Source organism: Ananas comosus, linkage group 21 (assembly GCF_001540865.1).
Source record: "Ananas comosus cultivar F153 linkage group 21, ASM154086v1, whole genome shotgun sequence".
In the NCBI taxonomy this organism is placed as follows: Eukaryota; Viridiplantae; Streptophyta; class Magnoliopsida; order Poales; family Bromeliaceae; genus Ananas; species Ananas comosus.
Genome location: NC_033641.1, coordinates 9,280,769 through 9,306,281, shown reverse-complemented (window position 1 = coordinate 9,306,281; position 25,513 = coordinate 9,280,769). Strand labels below are relative to the sequence as shown.

Sequence of the window (25,513 nt, the reverse complement as noted above, 5' to 3'; positions counted from 1 at the left end):
GTATAAAAACACACATGTGCAATTAACATTTTCAATTTAATAATAAAACAAGTTTCATTCGGTAATAGTATTCACACCTAATTTTACTGAAAAAAGAAAAAAAAAATTGGATACAGTAGATACACAATCATACCACTGGATTACACGGGGAAAAACAAAATTTCTGATCACAAGCTTCTAGTTTAATGCACAGCATGCAAACATTGCGCTTCATTCACAGTTTAAGAACAACATTAAGTCAATAGCAATTCAGAGAAGTATAAAAAATCGCGAGCAATCCACGCAAAAGCATATAAAATCTTAATTTTGCCAAAAAGCATTAGGGTTTAAGTAGTACATCAGTGTCATGCCAAGATGGTCCCGAAACAACCTTCTCATTAGCTCCCTCATTCAGTTTACAAGCGAAATGCGCCACTAACCCCACCACCGAACTTAAACTAATCATACTTTCCGTAATTAGCGAAATTGGTTGATAACTAATCGAAACCAAAATTTCCAACAGAATTCGGGAAAGGGGCCTGAAATATGAATGCTACAACAAAAAAGATTAGCATTTCACTACACATACTTCCCTCTATATTTCGGCTTCGAGTCTCTCTCGAGCTTGAGAGATGCCATTTGGGACTCTGCGGGACTAAAAACCGCAGAGTGTAAATTTCCGTCCTCCAACCATTTTAAATGGTTCTCTTTGAACTCCAAGTGCTGCTTCTTTGCTGATTCTTCGATCTCCGCGGTGTAGAGGCCGGTTTTAACCATTGTAAGCAAAATTCGGCTGTAGCGAAAGCTAAGGATCTGCTCGCAAGAAGCGATAAGTGTGAAGCACGGGTGCTCCGGGAACTGGGTGTTGTTAGTCACGCCGTCCTCCCTCACCACGGGGTAGAAGAAGACGAGCCGGCCCCCCATGACTAGCATTCTCGCGGAGAGGTCGAGAAGGTCGTGCACGCACTCCGCTAAGCTGTAAGGAGCAGTTGACGGTATGTGGTCGAACCGTTTCTCCTCCGGAACTGTGTAGGGGCCCACGGCACCTTTAAGAAGCTTTCGACCGCCAGATTTCCGACCCCCTGCACGGACCCCATAGGGCGGGTCGCAGATTATCGCGTCAAACACCTAGTTACCGAAAAAAAAAAAAAAAAGAAGAAAGGAAATGTTCAACATGCATTAACTTCAATAAAGAACAGAATAATGAAATCTAAAAGAAAGGTTCTCTCATTTTCTTCTTGTTTTCGCTCACATTAATCATTGCCATCATACACATCTTTGGTCGCATCAATATATGTCTACAAGTATGCTTTGATGCTATAGATAGGTCAACATCTAAGCAAGCTAAGACAATTTTAATCCGCAACAAATATTAAAAAAAGAAAGCAAGCGCCCGACTATAAAACTTACAAAAATAGTACGTCTGCAACCATAAGAACCAGCATTTACCATAATGAACCATACAGAGAAATGAAAATACCTCCTTTAATCCTGGACGCCAAGGAGGCAGGTTATTGTCCGCCCTCAGTAGAGATATTGGCGATGGCAAGTTGTACTGTAAAGAAATTACAGTTAGTAGAGGAATCAGCTAAAAACAAGAACCACGAAAGCACACAATATATAAACTGTCCCGGAGAGCAAAAATAGGCTGTAACAAGTTAACTACTGAAGTTGCGCATCAAAAGAATGATGCTAATTTACCATGAACCATTCATCACATAGTGTTTATACTCTATTGTAACGTCAAGAAAAGAACTCTGACAAAGATCATCATTTGGTTGATTAGCGTAGTGGTATGAGTCTAACATTATATATAGGGCGTGTTAGGTTCGCTTCTTTTTTACCATGGAATTGGAATGGGAATGAGTGAATCCGTTTGTGGGTGTTTGGTACGTGGGAGTCCCATTCCGATTCCGATTCCCGAGTGAAATGGGAATCGCTCAATCACCCCTTTTTTCAATCCGGCCTAGAAGGCCGGATTGGAAGTTGAATCCGGACGGAATGGATATTTATTCGGATTAAATTTATTTTTTTAATTTTTTTAATTAAAATATGAGTTAAAATTTAAAAATTAAATATATAATTTTAAATTTTAATTTGAACTTAAATTAAAAATTAAAATTTAATTAAGTATTTCGAATCTAACTTATGAATTTGAATTTAAATTAAATTTTAATTTATATAAAGTTCATTCAAATTTTATTTCAAACTTTAAATTAAATTTATGGATTCAAATTAAAGTTTAATTTTTTTTTAAAAAAAATAGAGACATTATTTCAAAATTTTGATGTAAATTTTTAATATTTAATATTTAATTTGAATTTAAATTAGTATATTATAAAGATAATGTTAGTATATTAATTTGATTATGTTTTTATATCCATCTGAACCAAATATCGATAATGGGAATGATTTATTCCGATTCCGATTTAGGTGATGAACCAAACGGAATTAGATAATGAATCATTCTGATTCCGATTCCAGCTTATTTTGATTCCGATTCCGATTCCGACTCCGACTTCGAACCAAACACGCCCATAGTGCGTAATCATTAGGAAGGGATGGTTATCTTATCTCATTAAACATTTTTGAATAAAATAACAGATATAGAAATCTCAGAGGTGTTCTAAACGACATTTTCGCCAGTCATCTACAGGTGTCATCCTACATATAGGTGATATATAAAAGCTAATATCCAGTGAAATTGGCACTTGGCAAGAGAGTTGGAATTAAATCAAAAATCAAAAAGAAAATTTAACATAAAAAAGAAAGAACAAGACATTACTTTCTAAAATTGCTAAAAAATGTGCCAAAGAACTACCTGCTTAAAATTGCTCCAAACATTGCAATCAGGCCCACGCCCATCGCGCACAACCCTTATGTCAATATCTGCACCCTGAAGTTTCTCTATCAGAATCTCAATGCAGAGAAGAATATTAAACGACTAATAAAAAAATGGGCAAGAAAATAATATTCTCCGAGCAAGCACAAACCATCGTCATCGCTCCAAAATGTGCAGCAGCAACGAGAATACTCCCAGTGCCAACAAAAGGATCGTAGACAAGCTTTCCCTTTTGAGCTAACCCTTGATTGGCCATGATAAAGGCCATTTCCGCGTCCATGGCCGTGGGCCCCAAGTATTTACGGCTCTTAAGCTGATATGTAGGCAAAAGCTTCCTATCAGCTGCCCCAACCTCTCGACCAAAAAATACTGTCCTCTGAACAACTGGGGGGAGTCCGTTGTTCGCCCCATAATCATCGGTTTCAATGAGCCAAAACTTGTGTTCAGGGTTCTTCAAATCGACCCGCCCCTGGAAAAAGGACGACACTGATTATGCAAAGCAACAACCTGATCATCCTATAATTTCTTAGAGAGTCTGGCAAGGCGAGAGCATATAGTATTTTACTCTTTTCATGGAGCGGATGAAAGTTAAATTTTGTGTAGCGATAGGTATCGAAAAGCTATAAGCTTGGTAAGTATTTTATCTCTAGCAAGATGAACTTTATCATGCCCATATGAACTATATAGAGAGAGCCAAAAAAGGGGCGGGTGAGAATCTCCTTTCGCACGCAAAAGATACATTCTCAAACTTGGCGAGTTTGTTTTCATTAGATGTTATTCCACGTGAATTTCTACTTTCATTATGCAGCATTACATAACTTATTAAGATTGGCCATTAGAAAAGCTAATATATCTTAGAAGTTGGTAATGTAAGCATGGTTATAACCAAAAGAGTGAAGAAGGGAAAAAAAAGAAGCAAAAAATTAATTACCTGAAATGGTATGTAACTAAGTCCTTGAATCCGCTCATTTTGTTCTTCGAAACTAATCACTTTGCCAAAGCTGTCCACGACAATTCGGAATGTGCTCTCTGGTGTCAGATATGGCAGCTTCCTTTCATCTGGAAATTCTCTTACAGCCTTTTCCAGTTCTTCATAGTTAATCCCCTGCCCCCAAAGTTCGTATATTCCCTTAACAAGTATACCTACAATCAAATAAATGCTAAAAAGTATCAGTATGTGAAAGTGTGCTCGATCATGTAAAATACATTTTTAAAAAAAGGCCTCAATATAATGTTTATAATAATGCAATACCATCTAAACTATTCCAATTAATGTTCGATTCATCGCCCATTTGGCTTTCAAGATACTACATGTAAACAATATGAGATATATATATATATCAAAAAAAAAAAAATTGATTCAGTTAACAATATACTAATAGCTGATACTTAAAATATAAGGAAAAACTCTTTCCATTAAATAAAGTTGAAGATTAAAAGCTAAAGCTCAAAAAGTACTAATTTTTCTCAAATTAGCACCCAAATAGGAGTGAAATCTCACATAGAGAGGTGATTCTGATAACTGATCTGATCACTAACACAACCAATAAAGCACTGTGATGTGCATTTCACTTCAATCACAAATTTAACACTCCATTTGGTAACAAATCACTAGAGAGAGAGAGAGAGAGAGAGAGAGAGAGGAGCTCACTCCGATTGGCGATATTCCGCGCGATCTCCTCTGAGGGGAGCGAGACGAAGTGGAAGGGGGAGTCGACGTGGTGGTTCTCCGGGAGCTTCCACTCCAGCGACCATTTTCTAGGGTTCGCTTCCCATCCACCTCCTCCTCCACCCTCGCCGCCGCCGTTGCCGCCGCCGCCGCCGCCGCCGAAGGCGCCGAAGAGCTCCGCGAGCGCCTCCACCTCCGGGCGCCTGTAGTCCAGGAGCCTGTGGTAGAAGACGCAGAGGAACCACATCGATCTCTCCCAGCTTCAACGTCGCCGCGACGGTGGAGAGAGAGAGAGAGAGAGAGAGAGAGAGAGAGAGAAAGAGAGAGGAAGAAGAAACCCTAGCAAAACCCTAGCGGAGGAGGAGGAGGAGGAGGAGGATGAGGAGGGATCGAACGGAGAGGGGACGAGACGTTTGTGAACCGGGTCGAATTTGATCTGAACCCGATTCAATTAGGATCCGATTCGCTTTTTTTTATTTTGAAGTATATGGCCCTGGTGATTGCCATTGTAAGGTTTTAAACCTTTTAAGCCTCGTTTTGTAACAATTTTGTAAAAATAATTTAAATTTAGATTTAGATTTAGATTTAGATTTTAAGTTAAAATAAATTCTGAATCTAGATTTTGAATTAGGCTATTAGTAGCAGAGTTTATTTTCAATTGATTTCTTTTGTAAATTGAGTTGTTTCTAAGTATATTTCCAAATTAATTATACCGTAAATACTTTATATATGTATTCCATAATATACAATCTTTTTAAATACCTACCTAAACTATAAAAATTTGAATTAATTTAAAAACCCAACTTTCAATTTTGAATCTATTATTTGAATTTAACAATTATTGATTCGTTAAGTCTATTTTTAAACCATTGTATTTTTTCAATCTAATTTGTTTTTAGTTAGTTAATTAATTTTGTTTAAAATGTGCATGGAATGTTCTTTTATTCCCTTGAGAATGAAAAAAAATATATATATATTCGTTTTTTACATACATACATATACATATACATATACATATACATCATCTACGTTCCTGAGCTTCTTAAAAATAAATTTTATAATTTTTTGATATTATTTATTTAATGATCAATTGTTTTTAAAAAATCAAGAATTTTGGCTTTTAGAAAGTTCATAAAATGTAAATCATGCATGTTTAACTACTTATTAAATAATAAGTTAATTATAACACTCAAAAGCAGTGGGGTGAACCAATTTGCAATTATGCATGTACGAATACGTATTCATACGATGTAATTCATACCACGTATTCACGCGTATTTAAATAATTACAACCAATTCACAGTAATGGATAAGATTTGGCCCATGAGTCTCCGTATCCGTGCTTTAATGTTCGGGACACTCCATTTATGTTCTTATTAAATGATCCCAACCAATCAATTTATGGCATTACAATTCTTGTATTTTCTTTTTTTTTTATCTGCCAATTTATGGCATTTATAAACTTATGAATTGAGAACCTGAGCTTTCCTGACTCGACACGTGGTGGCGGGTGCGAGGGACGCGAGGGCGGGCGCGAGCGGGCGGCGCGGGCGCAGGCGGGCTCGAGCGGGCGGTGCGAGCTGGGGCGGGGCCGGGCGGGCGTGCAGACGTCGGCGGCGGAGATGGGGTGAGCCGGCGCTGGCAGGGGCGCGAGCCGAAAAAAAAAAAAAAAAAAATACAGTTGAAAAAAATCAAGCTCACTTCTCTTTTTGCAGCGGTCCACGAGTGAGCACGTGATGCCGCCTGAGGAGAGAGAGTTCCTCTTTGAGATTATATATATATTATATATATATATATTATAATAATAATTTATTTTGAGAATCAAACAAAAATATATATTTTACTTTAATTGATTTTCTTATTTTTTTATTTTTAAATTCTACAAGGATAATAATAAAAAAATGTTATGTATTTTTTAATATTACAATGAGATTTTTATTTATTTTAACTGGTTTATTATTTTTAGACCCACTCCTATCTCTGTCTCTTTTTTGATTTTTTTTTTTTCTTTTCTAATCCTTCTTATTTTAGAGTGTTATGATTTTTGAATTTGTTGCTTAGTTTTATATATTTAGTTAGTATATTTTATGTAATTATTGTAATTAAATATATTTTGAAAAAAACTTAATTGTAGTGTTTTTTTTATAAAAATGTATTAGTTATATCTAAATAATTATAAAATTAAAATTAATATTTAATACATATAATCTAAAATATTTTAAAATTAGGTGCACATTCCTATGCACATCTAATTACATTTGAGTGATATCGAAAAAACTGCATAGAAATAAACATTTATGAGCTGATTATATATTAGTTTTATACATAAAATGCTATTGCTCATGGAGATGAGACCTGACAAATATTATACCTCTTCTTTATTCAACTTTTTAATAGTGATGAGAAAAAAGAAAATATATATCTTAGTTGCCAAATCCTGTGTGTGTTAAATAAAGGAGATCTGAGTTGAATGGACTTTTCTTTTTTTTTACAATATTGAAAAACAGTGCTCATACCGACCGTCTCTAGAGCAAGTGGCAAAGGATTTGGTGGTTGGTATCCGAGACCCAAGTTCGAATCCTAGTTGATTCACATTTCCAGCTAAGTTTATTAAAAAAAAAGAAAAACAGTGCTCATAGCTTGGTGGATATGGTTGAAATTGTAATGTGATCAACATCTCCACCACAAAAATAATTTGGTTAAGTACATGTCAAAGAATTAATCTCTTTTCTCTTCAAGTTTTGAAAAGTAGATATATGTGATCTTGACTTTTGAAAATATAGCCTCAAAATGAAAGGAAAAACATCAAGAGATAATATTCTAAGAACATAGCATAACATTTTCTTGTGAGATTGTTTTTGATGTTCATGTAATTGTGTTTCATTAACTTAACATGACAATTAATTAAGTCGAAATCATTCACATTGAAAATCATGGAATCAGTCATTTTTATTATGTATTCTTCTTCGTTTTCTCTTATTGGCTCAACAATTGACAATGAAATTTCATAGTTAAACATTAATGGTGCATTTATTTTGGGTTGACTATATTAGCCAATATGTGTAGAAATGATGGATCACCTTTAACTTTTCTTTTTTTGTTTTTTTTGGTCGAAAGAGCCAACAGGCTAATTTATTAAAAACAAAAATCGATTACACTTTGCGCAAAAAGACTCTACCTGCAGAGTCTTCAAAAAGAATCCTAACAAAGTCTATGGAAAGGTCACTGGTAGGATCAAAAACCAGTTTACTTCTTGAATTAAGCGCATGACTTGCTAAATAATCAGCGGCCCTATTGGCTTCACGATATATTTTAACAAAAATACACTGCTGCAAATGCTTCGCCAGAGATGTGCATCGGTCAATGATATTTTGGAGTCGCCAAGGAGGTTCAATCTGTGAACTAACATAAGAGAACAAGTTTTGAGAGTCTATTTCAACTATAGCTTTAGAGATTCCACGCTTGATTGCCTCCTTCAACGCCTCGAGCAGAGCGGTGGCCTCCGCATGCAAGGCCGATGTAGCCATGAATTGGGCTGCCCCTGCACAGAATAAATTTTCCATCTCAGTACGAATAATAAAACCCCCACCTCCCTTTGAGATTTGCATGTTAAAAGCACCATCAGAATTTATTTTGAAACATCCAGGAGGTGGAAGGTCCCATTTAACAATGGTTTCGACATCCATTGTAGACTGTTTAGCAAACTTGTTAGTTGGCTTGTTAGTTGGGTTATAGGCACTCCAGAAGGCCATCATTGCACATCTAAAAATGGTAGGAGCAATAAAGCTCTCACAGTTAAAGAGAGTGGCGCATCTACTTTTCCGAATGCACCATAAAATAGCAGCAATCATAGCTTTGAGATCATTCGGCACCTTAGAAGTCAGCCAGCACCCATCATGCAACTGTTGGACGTTAATAACCTTGCCCTAATCTAACTGAAAGATGTGCCATACCTCTTTGGAATAGCCATTGGAAAAACAGATGTTGAATATTCTCAGCAGCCTCTCCACATAAGGCACATAAATTACTTTGAGTGAGGCCTCTCTGCTGCAGGAAATCCTTAGTGGGGAGTCTCTCCCAAAAATACTTCCAGAGAAAAGTTTTAACCCGCGGGGCGACAGCTAATCCCCACAACTGTTTCCGACCATCCCAAGTGAATATGCAAACTATTAACACCATGATATCGCATAATAGTAATACATGACGTTGTGCTTGATAATTGCTCATTGTTTTTTATCGCTTGATTCTTTTCTTAAAATTTATATTTGCGTGTCGTCATTTGCTTCGCGTGTTGGCTACAACATTGAAATGGTGCTTCCCCAATTGTGAATCATGTTACACGCATGTACGAAAGAAATATGCGAATGAAAAAGAAACACGACTCTTAACAAATTTTTCATACTAAGGGAATCGATCATTGAAGAAAAATGTGGCTGAAATTCACAACATGATAGAATATAATTTCATTGACAACAATATTGCCACTATGTTTTAAGAAACCAAATAATTTAGTTAAGTTCATAATCATATAGAGATCATCTTTAATTTTCAATCATTGTTTTGAATCAGTAAAAGAACAAAATAATACGGTTGGTTAAGTTCGCAATCATACAAATTAATACCATTTAATTTCTTCAATTGTTAGGGATTGGTAAACGCATTCCAAAGTTATTCAATCAAAATTTAGCACTTTTTTGGGGCTAGTAATTCGTTGCAAAGTTTTGTTTTGAATTGGCTTGGTCGTTATTTTAATTTCATTTCCCTATTTCTAGATATCATATCTTTTGTGTTTCTATTTGCTTATGATCGATGTTCTATTTATGGCATGACAATTCTTTTTTTATATTATATAGTAATGATTAATTAAAATTTTCATATTGTGTTGTGTATTTGGATATTATTTTGACCTCATATGGCTTAATTGGATTGATTTCGTACGAATTACTATTTATTTTTCTGGGCGAAATGAGAAAAAAAAATTTCTAAAATGCACTAGTTATATTACTGATATAACGTCATCAGCCAATTAGATTGTTCTCCTCGGGTTAGAAAAAAAAAATCATACTTTTTACTTTAAAAAATAGATATTAGTTGTTAATAAATAATGTGGTGTGACTGATACGTAATAGAATTTCTCGGAATGAAAAGGGTTTAGTATCGAAAAGAAGTAACATGTACAAATGTAAGATGTAATTATGTACAAACAAATGCAACTTGTACTTGCGTTTTTCTATATACCATATTTCTATACAATAATAGCACAATCTTAGCTATTTAAAATTCTTAAGCAATTTATGCTCCATATCGACGATAAAAAGAAACTGCTCTAGAAGTTCGCTCAAGTGAAGCTCGCAGTGACAAATTGAAGGTTAATTAAAAGCTCGGGCTACTGATCTTAGTAGCTGATTATTTACTTTATTAATATAATTAATAATTATTTTTCTCATTTATGGATGATGTTGACAAATAAAAATTAGGTGAACCATTGATTAAACTGTTTTACTCTGAGGGGATTCCGTACTTTTTTTTTCTTTCGATTGAACATGTTTACCTAGCCTTTCTTTTTAGTAGCTTATTAATTGCTTACTTTATTTAACATGATTATTTAATGAATATTTTTTTTGTTTATAATGCAATGATTGATTCATCAAACTAAGTGATAAAATGAACGGCTGATTAGATTGAATCATTATAGCCTACCTTTTCTATCTATAAATACCAATGCTCAGGGAGAAGTATAGCAAAACAAATTATACATTGTGACACTTCAAAAACATTAATGGGTTCTTTTGTTCCTACTATCTCTTTTTGCTTCCTTTTCTCTGTCCTGCTCTTCGTAGCTACCTGTTCGGCTTCATACTACGTTCGTGATGCCGACGACGACGGCACCGCCCACCTGCACTTCTACATGCACGACGACTACACCAGCCCGCACCCGACCGCCATGCGGGTCATAACCGCTCCGTCGATGAACAGTGAATCCTCCTCCCCCCGCCGCTTTCGTGATATCGTCGTGCTCAACAACGTGCTTACTGAAGACCCAAGCCCGGACTCGCAAGCCATCGGGAAGGCTCAGGTCCAAAACAATAATATTTTTCTCCAAAAACTTAAACTATTTGCTAAACACTCGAGTTGAACATTCGAAAAAGTGCAAAATCTCCATCATAGAGTTTCTGTCTCGCCTCTGTTGTAGAGAAAACCGAAAGTTATCCTTTTAGGATAATCATTTACTAATATTATTTAAGCTGATAGAGCATGGTGATTTAATCATTTATATTTAGTGCGTCAGGGTTTTGCTGTTCGGGTGGCGGAGGACGGGATTGTGTCGGACCTGAGCTTACACCTAGCATTCGAGGACGGGCCATTAAAAGGAAGCTCGCTCGCCGTGCACGGCCGGATTGCCATGGACCAACCGGTGCGGGAGTCGGTGGTGGTCGGCGGGACTCGGCATTTTCGATTCGCGAAGGGGTACCTCTTGTCGAAAAATTACGATTACAACCTTAAAGATGGTGGAATTGTGAAGATGGATGTGTATGTTTCTCACCAACATTGACTGATACAATTCCTCTTGCTCAAAAAATTTAAAAAAAAATCCTCTTTATTAAATTAGGGAATCTTATTTTCATGGAATTTGTGGTAACAGGGAAGTGAATTAAGGATATTGAAGGGAGATGTTACATTCCCAAATATTGTGATTTTTGAATTGACTCATTGTAATAAAACAAAAAATTATGACGGAATTGTTAAGATTATTAATTTCTAGATCGTTTCTTATAAGTTCGATTTTTTCTAAGTCGTTTTGCATAAGATCGATCTTCGTGTGTGTATGAGAGAGAAAGAAGGCTTGTTTCTTATTAAATCAATCTTTTTCTAAGTCATTTTTAATAAAATAGAGAGAGATTGTTTCTTATAATATCAATCTTTCTCTAAGTGTTTTTCAATAAAATAGATCTTCAATTATGTGTGCAGTGAGAGAGAGAGAGAGAGAGAGAGAGAGATTGATTTTTATGCATCCAAATCAAACCACATGATCAATTGAAAACTACAGAAGCAAACACAATAAAGATGTTAACTTAATATGATGTGGACAATAAACCAAAGTTATTTACATAATAAAGATGCTTCTTCAATGAACATACATCTTAGTTTCATTGTGGAACAATATTATAAATTTGTACACAGATAAATATACAAAAAAAAATATACCTCCATTATGTTGATTTCAACCTGTCCAACCTGAACTTCTTCTGCATAAAATGGTTGAGAAAATTTTTTTAAAAAAAATCAATTACATATTCAAGAAACTATAAATGATTTGCATGTGTCATGTGTGGATATATAAATATATATACTTACCACAAGGCTATGAATTTGCTCTTGGAGAGATTTAATTAAGCAATGAGATTAACTTGTGAATATCATTTGCAAACATGTTGTAATCTTTGCCCTTTAACATGAGCAATTCGACGAAAATTTCTCTCTATGGAATGAGCTTCGTAGCTACCTATTTGTTGATTATTATTTTTCATAAGTTAGCATCATAATACAACATCATTCACAAAATATTGATGAATAATAGTGTAGCTCAATTTAATTCTTAAATTGTGCACTTTTTTACTTAATTATGACATATAAGGATTAAGATGGTAGTGTCAATAAGTTTTGGAGAGCATATTAGATATTATTCCAAAACAATCAAAAGTAGATTTTGCATAATAGCGTTAGTTGCATATGTTGGCTAAAATAAGCCAGCATCTTATTCTGTGGCGGGAGGCCATGTTGGGCCAAGTTATGTTCGAGGTGGTGTGAAGCTGAATGGGTCGAGTTATGTTCGAAGTGGCGTGAGGCTAGTTGAGCCAAATCACAATCGAGACCCGCGGGTGTTGTATCTGTATGCTTTAAGTGAATTGATTGCGTATTTCTAACAGCTCAAGCTTTTGGGATTAATAGTTAGCGCCAACGATCCGACAAGTGGTATTAGAGTCAGAGGTCACAGGTTCGATTCCCGCATACTGCAAATGTGTACAGGTGCTAAAGAGGGTATTGTTTGCTTAAATAGGCTAGCATCCTGTCTTGTGGCGTGAGGCTGATTGGGCAGAGTCACAATCGAAATCCGTAGGCGCTGTATCTGTACGCTTTAAGTAAATTGGTTGCGTTTTTCTAACAGCTCGAGCTTTCGGAATTAATGGTTAGTGTCAACGATCCGACGGCATACAGCTCCATGTTCCTACAAAGTTCAACTTTTTATTTTTTTTCTGACAAAAGTCTTAATATTTTCAAATATACTTATGCTAGTAGGATCTATTAGAAAAATATAGTTAACCATAAATAAAATATTTAACTCTGATTAATAAATGAGTTAAATTGAGCTTTTATCCCTCTTATATTATTAAATAAAATATTTTTTTTAGAGAATATTTCTGCATAATTATAACAGTTAGAGCTTTTAAAGGAATATATATACATATATGTAAGGACAAAAATAGTATTTCAATTATTTGCTGTTAAGAAATAAACAGTGCTCTAATAATAACAAATCAGAACGGCAAATATGAATATCATTAGACTTTTGTAGAAATAAAAATAAAAAATTGAATTTTATAGTGATATATTTATAATTTGATATATTTACATAAAGCTATATGCAATTAACGCTTTTAAATAATATGAGCAAAATTACATAGGATCAAATTTAAAAAAGAGTAAATAATAGGGGGGTATCTGAAATTTTTCCTAATAAAAGAATTATCAACGGCCTCCTCATTTGTCTCCGTCCCCTTATAAATACCTGTGGCTTCGGCCCCAAGCTTTTAAAAAAAATAAATTAAAAAAAAAAAAACCGTCGCGTATTCGCACGCGCTTTTTCCCTCCACCTCCGCTTCTTCCTCTTTCGCCCCCTCTCTCCCTCCTCTACGCCCAAATCGAAACCCTAAATCTCTCGATCCAAACCCTAGAAACCCCCCGATCTCGATTCGCGATGCAGGGGGGCCACATGCTGATCGAGGAGCCCGTGCGCCTCGCCTCCGTTCTCTGCCCCTCCAACACCGTAAGATCAATCTCACTCCCTCTCTCTCTCTCTCTCTCTCTCTCCCCCCCCTTTTGATCGGAACGATGATAACATCTCCGATTTTGTTTGTGGATGATCGAATCGTGATCCGTTGTTGCAGATTCCAGTATTGTTTTCATTATTGTTTTCTTTTTTTTTTTTACTTTTAGTTTCGATTTTGGATGCTTTTTTTAGCCTTGGTGTGATTGGATCAGCTGAAATCAGAATATGTGTTTGTTCGTGTTACTTGTGGAATTCGATTTATATCTTAAAATTTGATTTTTGCGTATGCTTTGGTGAACTATGCTGCGGATTTATTGGAAGTCAACTTGTACGGGAACAATGCAGAGGGAGTCGATATAGGAAATTGTCGTAGGAATGCTTTATGCGAGTGTGATATATGTTGGTGATAAAGAGAAGGGCAGATTTTGAATGATAAATTGGATACTGTTTGATCGATTTATACTGTAGAAGAGGCAAGATCTATAAACTGGAGAAGATGACAATGGTTTTAACTGTTGTATCAGTTGATTTCCAAAAAAGAGTGATGCAGAATGGAAAAGATAGTTAATTACGCTAGGTATAATGATTGTACACAAGTATGTTCTACTAAAGTCCTCATCGTGTATTCATTTTAATGGAGAAATAAAAAAGAAATTTTAAATGCTTTGTAATCCTATTGAAGTTGGAGAAAGAGTCTGAAAAATTAATTGCTGGAATATTCTGTATCATCTGATGTGTTTTTATTTTGCGATCCAGAATGGAAAAGATAGTTAATTACGCTAGCTATAATGATTGTACACAAGTATGTTCTACTAAAGTCCTCATCGTGTCTTCATTTTAATGGAGAAATAAAAAAGAAATTTTAAATGCTTTGTAATCCTATTGAAGTTGGAGAAAGAGTCTGAAAAATTAATTGCCGGAATATTCTGTATCATCTGATGTGTTTCTATTTTGCCACCTATTGTTGTTTTGCGGAATTGCAGAAATTCTTTCCGTCACTGACGAAAATTGTTGGGACGCTTGGGCCAAAGTCACGTTCTGTAGAAACCATTGAGCAATGCCTTACAGCTGGAATGGCAGGTTTGTTGGTGGGTCATTGGATCGCCTGTGCATGTGCATGAAACTTTTGGTCTGACATTCTTGTGTCTTGGCTTTGGCAGTTGCACGCTTCGACTTCTCCGGGTTGAATGCTGAATACCATCAAGAGACTCTCAATAATTTGAGGACGGCTGTTGCTAATGCCAAGAAGTTGTGTGCTGTAAGTGAAACCATATAATGTTGAATATCATCAAGAGACTCTGTTCTTTCCATGGGTCTTAAGAACTCACTGCAGTGGTCGAATTCCGATATTATTAAAAGATCCAACATTTGTCAAAATAGTTTAGAATGTTTTACTTATATAACATCAAAGTGATGATTTATTTCTGCATATTTATGTGGTTGCACTAGTCTTATTATTAGTAAGTTCATGTTTCCTGTGAATAATTTGGCTGATAACATCTAATAAGATGTGATTTTAGGTAATGCTGGATACCGTGGGTCCAGAGATACAGGTTCAAAATACAACGGGCAATTCAATTGAGCTGAAGGCTGGAAATCATGTCACAATAACCCCAGACCTTTCGAAAATTCCCTCAGCTGAGATATTACCCATTAATTTCGCTCATCTTGCCAAGGTAAGCATGATAATCCATTTGTAAGATTTGTGGTATGGCATAAATTTGTGGTAAGCATGTCTTTGTGATGATGATTTTGTTTTCTGCATTGCTCCTGACATATGTATGTTATAAGGTAGCAAAGAAATGGAGGCATGAGCACATATAGGTGCATTTTGATATTTGGGGCGGTGAACCTGAATATAGTGCAATACCCATATTCATACTGAAGCTCTTCGTCTGTTTTTTTTTTTTTTTGTCATGTTATATAGTGATCCGACAATCAAGCATCCATTTGTCTGTAACAGCAATTTGTGATGAGTGGCACTAAGAAGACAATTGAAATTGTCAGCCTTATTCATTTTTTAGATCCATTCTTCTTATTAGATCATCTTTGCTAGTGTGATTTTGCATCCTACTGTGATTTCTCTAAAGACAATCTTGATTAGCGCACTATATGTAGCACTGCATTTCTGCATCTTCGGGCTTCATTCTGATGCATTCGTTTCTTTGCATCATCATTTTAACATCTTTTCTCTGCAAGTCTTCATATGATCTTGATATCCTTCTTCTTTTCGGACTGTAGGCGGTGAAGGAAGGTGACACTATTTTTGTCGGGCAGTATCTTTTCACTGGAAGTGAAACAACATCTGTGTGGCTTGAGGTAGAGATATTTATTGGTGCTAGTTGAATTACACTAGAAATTACATAACTTTGTTGTTTCTTTTTTATATTCATGGTCAGTTTTCCGCAGGTTCTGGGGACTGTCGATCAAGATGTAAGTTGCCTCATAAAGAACAGTGCTACACTTGCTGGCTCCATCTTCACCATACACGTCTCTCAAGTTCACATCGATTTGCCTACTCTGAGTAGCTATGATAAGCAAGTAATTTTTATTTCTCATCAATTCCTAACTAGCCATATGCAAAACTGTTCCAAAGCATCAAATTGTGCTCTGTTCTTGATAGAATTGAATGAATATCTTTTTAGTGGTCTTTTACTGTCAACTTTTGTTGCACGACCTTATGAAGTTCTGTCAGCCTTTTTAGAAGAGCATATTTACATAGCACTGATAAGTCAGTTTTATGAGAGAGTTTACATGGTCATTTCATATGCAAAACCTGGTTTCGAAAATACAGATGTAGTATGTAGTTGAAAAGATTGATTGTTCAGATTCTATAGAACTAAAATGAAGTTGAGGCTATCAACCCTATTAAAAACTTTCAAGATGACAATGAATTTGTAGTAATCCTATTGTCATTTGATTATTCTGTTGTCATTTGACTACTAGTGACATTATACCATTATTTGATAACAGCTATTTTTTTTTCTTTACTATGTAAATCATAAAATTTATCTATGTTTTGCTTTCGAGAGGTTCTTTATTCGACTGCTTAGTCACTTTATAAGTCGGTAATGCTGGTGAATTAAGTTGAGTTACTCTGTTCATTCTGAAGTGAAAATTTATCTCTTTGGGTTTGATGTCGATAGGTCATTTCAACATGGGGATCCTCTAATAACGTTGATATAATTTCTCTTTCTTACACCCGCCATGCTGAGGATGTAAGAGAGGTGAGTTTATTTGAATTTTTTTTTCCCTCTAATTTGCGTATGTAGTTTTTTCTTTTTCACTAAACGTGCTTGCTCTGCCATCTATCAGCTTAAAGAGTTTCTGAAGTCTCAAAATCTGCAAGACACTCAAATTTATGCTAAAATTGAAAATGCTGAGGTGAGAATACATCTTTGACAAATAAGTATGGAGTTATGGTAATACTAAATCTTCTTCTTCTTTCGTAACTAATCTTACTTTATCTTGCTGTATAGGGCCTGGAGCATTTTGATGAAATTCTTGAACAAGCAGACGGCATCATTCTTTCTCGAGGGAACCTAGGAATAGACCTTCCACCAGAAAATGTAAAATATTTCTTACCACTCCATCTGCATACAGATTCTTACTTTTAGTGGCAATTGTCCTATTTATAAGTGTTACTTTGGCTGATGTTGACCCATTTATAATTTGCGTTATGGGTTCCTCCAGGTGTATATATATATAATATATATAACTTGGCTGGGTTCTATACATTGAAGCCACTTAACTATTTTGTTCTGAAATAATTTATTTTAGTATTTGTTCTCTTGATGCGGCAGGTATTTTTGTCCCAGAAATCGGCTATTCAGAAATGCAATTTAGCTGGGAAACCAGCCATAGTCACCAGAGTGGTGGATAGCATGACCGACAATTTACGTCCCACACGTGCAGAGGCCACTGATGTTGCAAATGCCGTCCTGGATGGTTTGTAATTTATGCTCAAATGTGTTATGTTTGTGCTCTTACATATATAGCCATGCAAAATCATCTATTTACATGTATACCTTTGTAAAATATGTAGTCTACCTGAAAGTTGGGGAATCATCATATTTTGGAAAATTAAGTTTTGGAAGGTCATATAAAAATTCAAATTTTATGGGATGCATCTAACAAATGTTGCATGGGGGTGTATGTCATAATATCTATTTTCTACTTTTTACATTCGTAGATTTTCTGGTTGATGTTGGTTGCTCAATTTACAGGGACTGATGGTATTTTGTTGGGTGCCGAGACACTTCGAGGCCTCTATCCAGTTGATGCAGTTAAGACAGTGGGGAGAATATGTGCAGAAGTATGAATCCATTCATATGGGAGAAGTTTTGCATGTTCTAGATATGCTTTTCGTGAGCAATAACTCTATTTCTCTTTTGTAGGCTGAGACTGTGTATAATCAGTCTCTTCAATTCAAGAGAATAATCAAACATGTTGGTGAACCAATGTCGCATGCCGAGTCTGTTTCATCATCAGCGGTAAAATTTGTCCTTTATTATTTCAATTTTTCTTTTTTTCGTTTCTAGACAAAACACTGGAAAAGTGGTCTCTCATTTCTTCAGGTGCGTGCGGCTATCAAAGTCAAGGCTGCTGTCATCATTGCATTCACTTCATCAGGCAAAGCTGCAAAGTACTTTACACTAGTTCTCATTAGCAATTCGTTCCACTCATTTATTTATTATTAAAAATTTTGATGGTTGCATTAACACTTAATTTGTTTTTAACAGGTTGGTTGCAAAATATAGGCCTCCAATGCCTGTGCTAGCTGTTTTCTTCCCACGGCAAGAATCAGGTGCACTAAAATGGGATTCCTCTGGCACTATACAGGTTTGCTTAACTAAGTTTTTACTTTTATAAGCATGATATTTTTTTAAGATATTGAAGAGTTACTTAAACTGCAGGCGAGGCAATGTCTTGCTGTAAGAGGAATCTATCCTGTACTGGCAAATCATAGTGAGGTATGCAATTAAATTTCAAGTTAAATTTTGAAATAATCTACCTGTAAAAATTAATAGTTTGTAATGTTGAATCTTATACTGTTAGGCATACTTATAAGTAGCATGAGGTATTGCTGCTTTAAAAGAGTACTTTTTTTTATCATGTTGCAATAATAAAGGTGGTGGATATCTAACTTAGAATATAATTATAACGACTTAATTCTCTAGCAATAATAATTTGTTGGGCGTAAACCACCGACCTAAAATATTTAAACCCAATTAATGTGCTAGTTTTATTTAAGGTTCTCTCGCTCTTCCATATTTTCCGAATATGAGATTATTGAGGTGTCACAGAATAGATGTTGAAAGAACACTCGAGTTTAGCTAGACTCCTTGCTGTGTTTAATTTTCTATAAATATTAAAAATACTGTTTTTTGACAGCTCAAGCTTTTGAAGAACAACGGTTGTTTCATATAACTTACTATATATATAGATAAAGGAAAAAAAATACATTGAAATGACAATTATTGCAGTTGGTAGAACTAATATAAGAAAAGCTTTATCTGGTGAAACGAATTTAACTATTTCATCAAGTTAAGGGCTCTGATATTAATGATTTTAGCTTAGGACACTCAGGGAAAGCATTGTTGTTCTTAAAGTACAAAAGTGAAATCATTTTCTAGTTGTAGATTGGTGGTATACTAACAGTTCTTTCATTGTATCATAACAGGCTGATTCCGCCAATTCGAAGGAGGAGTTTGGCCTAAAACTTGCGCTAAATTACGGGAAATCAATTGGCATGATAAAACCATACGATCGTGCCGTCATATTCGAGAAGATTGGTGACTCCTCCGTCGTTAAGATCATCGAGTTTGAAGATTCCTGAACACAAATTAACTACTCATTGCACACAAAAAGAATCACTTTTGTCAAACAGATTCTTCTAATTTCCACATTAAAGCAGTAGCATGATGAACTGTATCAGTTTTGGGTTACCTCTGCAGTTTCTGCAAGAGATTTAATAAAAAAAAACACGCCATGTTGCTTGACCTAGATCGGTCGGCTTGTAAACAATTCAACTCTGTGAGATTTCTAATTTCCTGCTCGATATATTCGGTCTTCGATCTTTTCTCATGCATAGTTCAGTAAATGATCCATCATATGATGCATCAGAGAATTCCTTTGAACTATCTATTTTAAATTTCCTGTTTTAAAACTGAAGAGGTTTGTACACAAGCATTTAATAAGGTTCTTCGAACACTACCACATAAATAATGCAGCAGATGGAGAACAGTATGATCGCGACATCGATCGTGAGCGCCGTCATCGCCTGGTCGCTGAGCTTCATGTTCTTCCCCCCGAGCCGGTCGACGGTGTCGGGGACCGACTCCCAGTTGCGCAGGTCCTGCATGTATGGGTCCTCGAGCTTCGCCCTCATCTGCTGCATCCGCCGGCTCTCGGCCTCCTGGGCCAGGGTCCAGTCGTAGAATCGCCGGCTGCCGTCGTTGCTCAGCACGTTGTACGCCTCCCGCAGCCGGATGAACTTCTCGGAGGCTGTCTTCAGGGGGAGCGTCGTCGTGTCCGGGTGGTACTCCTTGGACAGCCTTCGGTACGCAGCTTTGATTTCCTCCGTATCTGCCTTCGGCAGTACTCCCAGAAATCTGAGCAATAGTTCTATCGTTCTCTGTCAGCTTAAAATTTGTATACATTTCAATTTCTCGCTCTCATCTAAGTATCTAACTTCTAAAATGGATCCTCTACTCCGAAAAAAATTTTCTTAAACGTTCGTGCTTTTTCTAAATTGCTCTATTGAAACAGCACTTCTACAGAAGTTTTAGTCGTGCTAAATAAGGAGTCAATTTCCACTCATTTAATTCCAAATTCTCTTAGCTATGTTTATCTAGAAACTTTCAAACTATGTATACAGTTCTCAACTTTTCAACAAATTTTGTTGTTTCAAAAAAAAAAAGAGCAACAATTCAAATGAGCTTGTAACAAGAAGCATCATGGACTTAACTGGTAGTGTGATTCAGTTGATCTGCTGATCAAATCAGCAAATTTCCCGCCAACATACTCGTCTTTCTTGTCTTGCACATCAGCCTCAGTTTTCGACTTCTTGCCGCCGATCCACCCCTCGTCGGGGTTCGACCAGTGGATCCGCGTGTCGACGCGTGGCTTCCGCCTCTCGCGCGTCGCGGGTTCCTCTCCGGTGGACGTATCGGAAGCCGCCACGGCGCGAAAGTCACAACGGCAGCTCCGTCGTCGGTACGCCGACCCGCCACACAGAAGCGGCGGGGAGAACGGCCGGGAGGCGGTCAACGCCATCGGCGAAGAAGTAGAAGTAATGTGAGATATAAGATACAGAATTAAAAAAAAACAAAAAAAGGATTAGAGAGGGAAGAGAAATGAGAGGTGGAGAGAGAGAGAGAGAGAGATGGATGTTGTTAGTATGGCATGGTCCCTCCTCTCTCTCTCTCTAGTGGAATGGAACAGTTTCAAATTTTGTGGCACATGTTACATGTAGCACTAGAAATGTGGGGTTGCAAAAGATGACCACAATAATTTCTAAATTTCTATATGAAAATAGAAATTGTAGATTTTGCATGTTCACAAATCTTGTGTGGCAGAGAATCAAGTAGCTACTATTTGGTGTTTCATTTCCTAATTAAAGAATCAATTATGATAAAACGCATTAGAAAATTAGGATTACTAGAAGAAAAAAAAAAAAAAAAAAAAAAAAAAAAAAAAAAAAAGGTGGAGATGCGGGGTATCGAACCCCGTACCTCTCGCATGCAAAGCGAGCGCTCTACCGTTTGAGCTACATCCCCAATTATTAATTATCCTCTTTCATTTTTTATTCATAATAAATCCATAAATTTTTGGTCACTGCAAACACCGAGAAGATCTAAGGCTTAGTTTAATAATATTGAGGTGAATCTAATGTTATTAGATAAAATAGAGTATTATACTTCTGTTCTCCAATAGACCATAACCGACTAACCATTATATACGGAAACAAATAGAGTATTTTTCCATCATCGTTTCGTACAGCACGTAACGCAATTTTCCTATAATTCCAAACAAAACCGAACACACAAGCAATAGACGCACCGAAGTTTGAAAATCCGACATGAAATGAGACAGACGACTACGTCAGAAGGAGAGCTGCCGCAACGCGGCGGCATCATCAGGCTCGAGCAATGAAAGCTACTAGTGCTTCCGCAAATAGCTCAACTGGCAAAAACTCCAAAACAAGCTCTTAATTATTAAAAAGTTAATAATTACCGCTTCATCTGAAATTAAAGCATAAGCAACAAATCAAACCATAACGAAATAGACGGACAAAACACAATAGCAAAATTGTATGTAGTAGTAATTATTTGAACTCTAATATTATACTTGTCGAAAGAAAACGAAGTAAACACAAACATTCTCCAAGCAAGCATCAAAAGACGCGCTTCAAGTAACAAGCAGTTTGGTAGAGACAAGAAACTTAAAATAAACTAAGTTCTTGATGCATTGTTCGAGACGCGAATATACACTAAAACAAAAGCTAAATAGTGTCTTCGGATGGCTGGCTCTTCTCTAGCTCGGAGAACATCAACTCCAACCGCAATCAGCAGCTTATCGCCCCCCCTGTTCCGTAAAGAGCAAGAAATATATTATCAACAAAGTAATAAGACTAAGTCATTCAACCAGAGCATGGAATGTATATAAAATTAAAACAGTTAGGGCAAATTGAAGTAGAAGAGCAATTTAATTGATTGGTGATAAACTTTGGCGTGTCCAAATACTGTTAGAGCTCAAATATAAAGTGCCTTTATAATTTCTATGGAAAATGCTTTGCCTACTTTGATTTACTCAAGAGTGGCAGGATGGTGCTCTAGATTGGTCAATTTGCAGATTTGTGGGGATAGCACTAACCCCGATGATTGCACTAATCACGACAATCCATCCAGTTTACTCTAGAGCAATGTGAGTGGTAAGGGTATAGCCTTACTAATTTTCTATAAACCATCGAGCACCTCGGAATCTAAACCTGGTGAATGACTGACTAAAAGAATACACACAACCAACCAACCAGCAATCATTATACAGATATTAACAGTCCATGCCTAATAATGTAGTTTAACAGCAATTCTCATTCAGGATGTCTAACAAATTTACTACTTAAACCTTTCGACAAGATTTAACTATTTCAAACTTCCAAATAACAATTGCGAGTAAACGTCATACCTGCCATGACCCCGGCTGTCCATCCACAGGACCTGCATCGTTCTGCCCACCATAAGTAAATCCTCCGCCCTGCCGATTATCCCCTCCATATCCGGGTCCTCCGTCTTGTACATTACCTCTGCCATAATTGGAACTCATGCCTCCCCCTTGGTTATTGAAATTAGGTCCGGGGGCCGGACCTTGTCTATAATCAGCATTGTAGCCATGGGGCGGGCCTTGCCTATAATCTCCCTGACCGTAAGATCCACCTGGTCTAAAATCTCTTCCCTGACCTTGCGAGAAGTTTCTCTGTTCTTGGGGAGGAAAGTTATTTTGAGCTCCTTGGTTAGAAGTCCCCTGATAATTAGGCATCGGACCTCTCCTTTCCCCTTGCCCAAAGTCGCCCCTCTCGCCAGGTGGGCCGAATACCCTTCCATCTTGGCCAGGCTGGCCATAGTTCTGCTGCACATTGTAGTTCTCACCATAATTATTTGGGGGTGGCCTGTTGTTGTAGTTTGGGCGATCAAACCTGTTTTGATTCCTCGGTCTTGTTTGTCTCCCATATTGAACAGGGGGAGGTCTGGGAGTGATAACGCCATTGTCATACTTGTCTCCTGTGATTTTTTTTTTTTATTTTGCCCGAATAAAGACAAAATATCATGGCATATCATTATCAGCAGAAGTTACAGAGAGGTGTATGATATAGTTTGAATCGGAGACAGCATATATAGTACCCTAAGACTCATAGCTATCAACGAAAAACACTAAAACAAGAAATGGACAAACCTCCATACTCCTTTGTTTCAGGATATAGGTACGAATCAGGCAAAATGAAGACAACACCAGGCAAGCCTGATCAACATGACATAAATGGTAAGAAATTCACGAAGAGTCTATCCAAAATAGAAAGACACCCCACATCTTCCGCCAAAAAGAAAACCGAAGAAAATCTCAGAAAAGAAAAAAAGATAGAAAAAAGAAGAATGCTTCAGGACTCACCCCGGAATTTCTCGGACATTTCTTCTGTCATCACAGCTTGAAAACCTATGTAGGTGGTAGTGCTACATGCATACATTCTCTTCTTAGCTTCCTCCACACTACATTCAGCAACCATGAATCAGCCTAAATCCTTTAGATGTAAGTGAAACATCACAATGCTCCCAATAGGTCCATTCAGATGCTAAATAGCAGCCGATAGATATGCTTCAGATATTAAATCTAATATCAAACTGCCATAAATCCTAGTTTGATCACTTTTATGATGTAGAGATCTACTGGTTTGCAAGTACTTCTAATCAATCAAGGACAATTAATATACATATAAAGAAACGCACTCAAGGATATAAATTTCAAGCTTTACCATGTTTTAGATGAAATCACATACTACAGTTTGGTAATGTACAAAATCATTAATCGGAAACTGACAAGCTTAATTGAAATTGCTGAAATCTGACCAAATCCAGAATATTTGCCAATTTATCATTTCCTCAGTTGCCATAAAATATCAGCAATAATTACCCACTACCTTGCATAGCTCTGACTGTTTCATAGCACTATTTGGAGCTAGAAAGTCAACTACAAGCCGCTAAAAGTCCACAACAAGCAAAAAATTAGTTTACGCCAGAAAGATTATCATATCCACTAGATATATGGTACCATGTTCATGTAATCTACATAAGCCTTGAATCAATACATACCAATTAATCACTCATTATACATGGGAAATGCATAGAAGAAAAAAGGAACAAACGAAATCCAGCACATCGCATCCATTTCCCAATGTCACAATACCTAGATATCCAAGTTAACTGAGCTCTATCATCTAAAATCTGTAAACAAGCAGTACGATTTACAATGATCCATACGAACGCCGAATGGCCACAAACAAACATGATCTTACTGATGAAATACAACAAATTTTCTAAAATGTAAATAAGCCAAAAAATTGTCTTCGAGGTAACACTAATTTATGTCAAAAACAGCTTATTAGAAAGCAACAGATACCATTTCGAGCAATAAGAACATCTGAGTACTACTAAAACATCATGAAATATTACAAGAGACTAATCTACTCAACAATAGGATCCATTCTAGAGATTTGGATACAAAGCAACACGAACCCAACGAAGATCAAAGTAGAAGAGGGTGGTGAACGGTGACCTGCCCACAACTTTGGCTAGGGTTTGGACGTAGGTCTCGACCATCTCCTCGGGAGTGGGCTTGGGATCCTGAGGGAACTCCATGGTGATGAGCCAGTGGTTGTAGTCACAACCCTCGAAGAGGATCTCGTCGGGGGAGATCTTCCTCTCTTGCTCTCCTCCTCCGCCGCCGCCGCCATAGTCGGATCGGCGATCGGAGAGATGCGCCGAGGAGTGGAAGGAGAGGGCTCGGGTGAAGGATTGGGATCGAGGGGTAAGGTTTTCGAGACGAGAGAGAGCGGGGAAGGGAGCAGGGAGCCGGGATTGAGGAGAAGACGTGGAGATCGGACTGAGGAGGCGGGGTTTGAGGAGGGAGAAGGATCGGCGTAGGCGGAGGGCGAGCGCCATGGCTAGGGTTTGGAGGAGGTTCGAAGATGAGGCTGAGAGGGAAGGGGAGAAGATACTCTACTAGGGTTTAAGAGAGAGAGAGAGAGAGAGAGAGTGTGTGTATCTTTCCTGGACCAGGTCTACCACGTCATCCAAATTTTGGACCTATGTAAGAAACTGCAACGTGTAGGGGGTATGAAGGGATAAATGACTAAATGAGACGTGTCTAAAATGCAGGGGCCTTTTTGTAATTTAGCCTAATTATTGTGGTATAATTACAG

The 25,513-nt window shown here is 36.9% G+C and overlaps 5 protein-coding genes and 1 non-coding gene across 6 annotated transcripts; 2 read left to right on the top strand and 4 right to left on the bottom strand.

Moving 5' to 3' along the window:
* Positions 263-4,859, bottom strand: LOC109726870 (tRNA (guanine(10)-N2)-methyltransferase homolog). Its single transcript, XM_020256698.1, has 6 exons — positions 4,473-4,859; positions 3,753-3,964; positions 2,973-3,290; positions 2,801-2,875; positions 1,460-1,534; positions 263-1,107 (listed from the first exon to the last, which is right to left on the bottom strand). Exons 1-6 carry the CDS (start codon positions 4,735-4,737, stop codon positions 559-561), a joined length of 1,494 nt encoding a protein of 497 aa, XP_020112287.1. The 5' UTR covers positions 4,738-4,859; the 3' UTR covers positions 263-558.
* LOC109726702 (dirigent protein 2-like) lies at positions 10,137-11,248 on the top strand. The gene is made up of 2 exons (XM_020256465.1): positions 10,137-10,566; positions 10,780-11,248. The coding sequence occupies exons 1-2, from the start codon at positions 10,270-10,272 to the stop codon at positions 11,041-11,043; spliced, it is 561 nt and encodes a 186-aa protein (XP_020112054.1). The 5' UTR covers positions 10,137-10,269; the 3' UTR covers positions 11,044-11,248.
* Positions 13,309-19,602, top strand: LOC109726650 (pyruvate kinase 2, cytosolic-like). The gene is made up of 16 exons (XM_020256390.1): positions 13,309-13,536; positions 14,523-14,619; positions 14,700-14,797; positions 15,060-15,215; positions 15,781-15,858; positions 15,949-16,080; positions 16,686-16,766; positions 16,855-16,923; positions 17,019-17,108; positions 17,343-17,487; positions 17,766-17,854; positions 17,937-18,032; positions 18,117-18,184; positions 18,282-18,381; positions 18,456-18,512; positions 19,223-19,602. Exons 1-16 carry the CDS (start codon positions 13,468-13,470, stop codon positions 19,376-19,378), a joined length of 1,581 nt encoding a protein of 526 aa, XP_020111979.1. The 5' UTR covers positions 13,309-13,467; the 3' UTR covers positions 19,379-19,602.
* LOC109726651 (NAD(P)H-quinone oxidoreductase subunit T, chloroplastic) lies at positions 19,670-20,934 on the bottom strand. Its single transcript, XM_020256391.1, has 2 exons — positions 20,510-20,934; positions 19,670-20,153 (listed from the first exon to the last, which is right to left on the bottom strand). Exons 1-2 carry the CDS (start codon positions 20,815-20,817, stop codon positions 19,733-19,735), a joined length of 729 nt encoding a protein of 242 aa, XP_020111980.1. The 5' UTR covers positions 20,818-20,934; the 3' UTR covers positions 19,670-19,732.
* TRNAA-UGC lies at positions 21,248-21,320 on the bottom strand. The gene has a single exon. It is a non-coding gene; the product is annotated as a tRNA-Ala (tRNA).
* On the bottom strand, positions 21,845-25,311 carry LOC109726636 (multiple organellar RNA editing factor 1, mitochondrial-like). Its single transcript, XM_020256364.1, has 5 exons — positions 24,868-25,311; positions 23,707-23,804; positions 23,494-23,559; positions 22,729-23,321; positions 21,845-22,128 (listed from the first exon to the last, which is right to left on the bottom strand). The coding sequence occupies exons 1-5, from the start codon at positions 25,251-25,253 to the stop codon at positions 22,117-22,119; spliced, it is 1,155 nt and encodes a 384-aa protein (XP_020111953.1). The 5' UTR covers positions 25,254-25,311; the 3' UTR covers positions 21,845-22,116.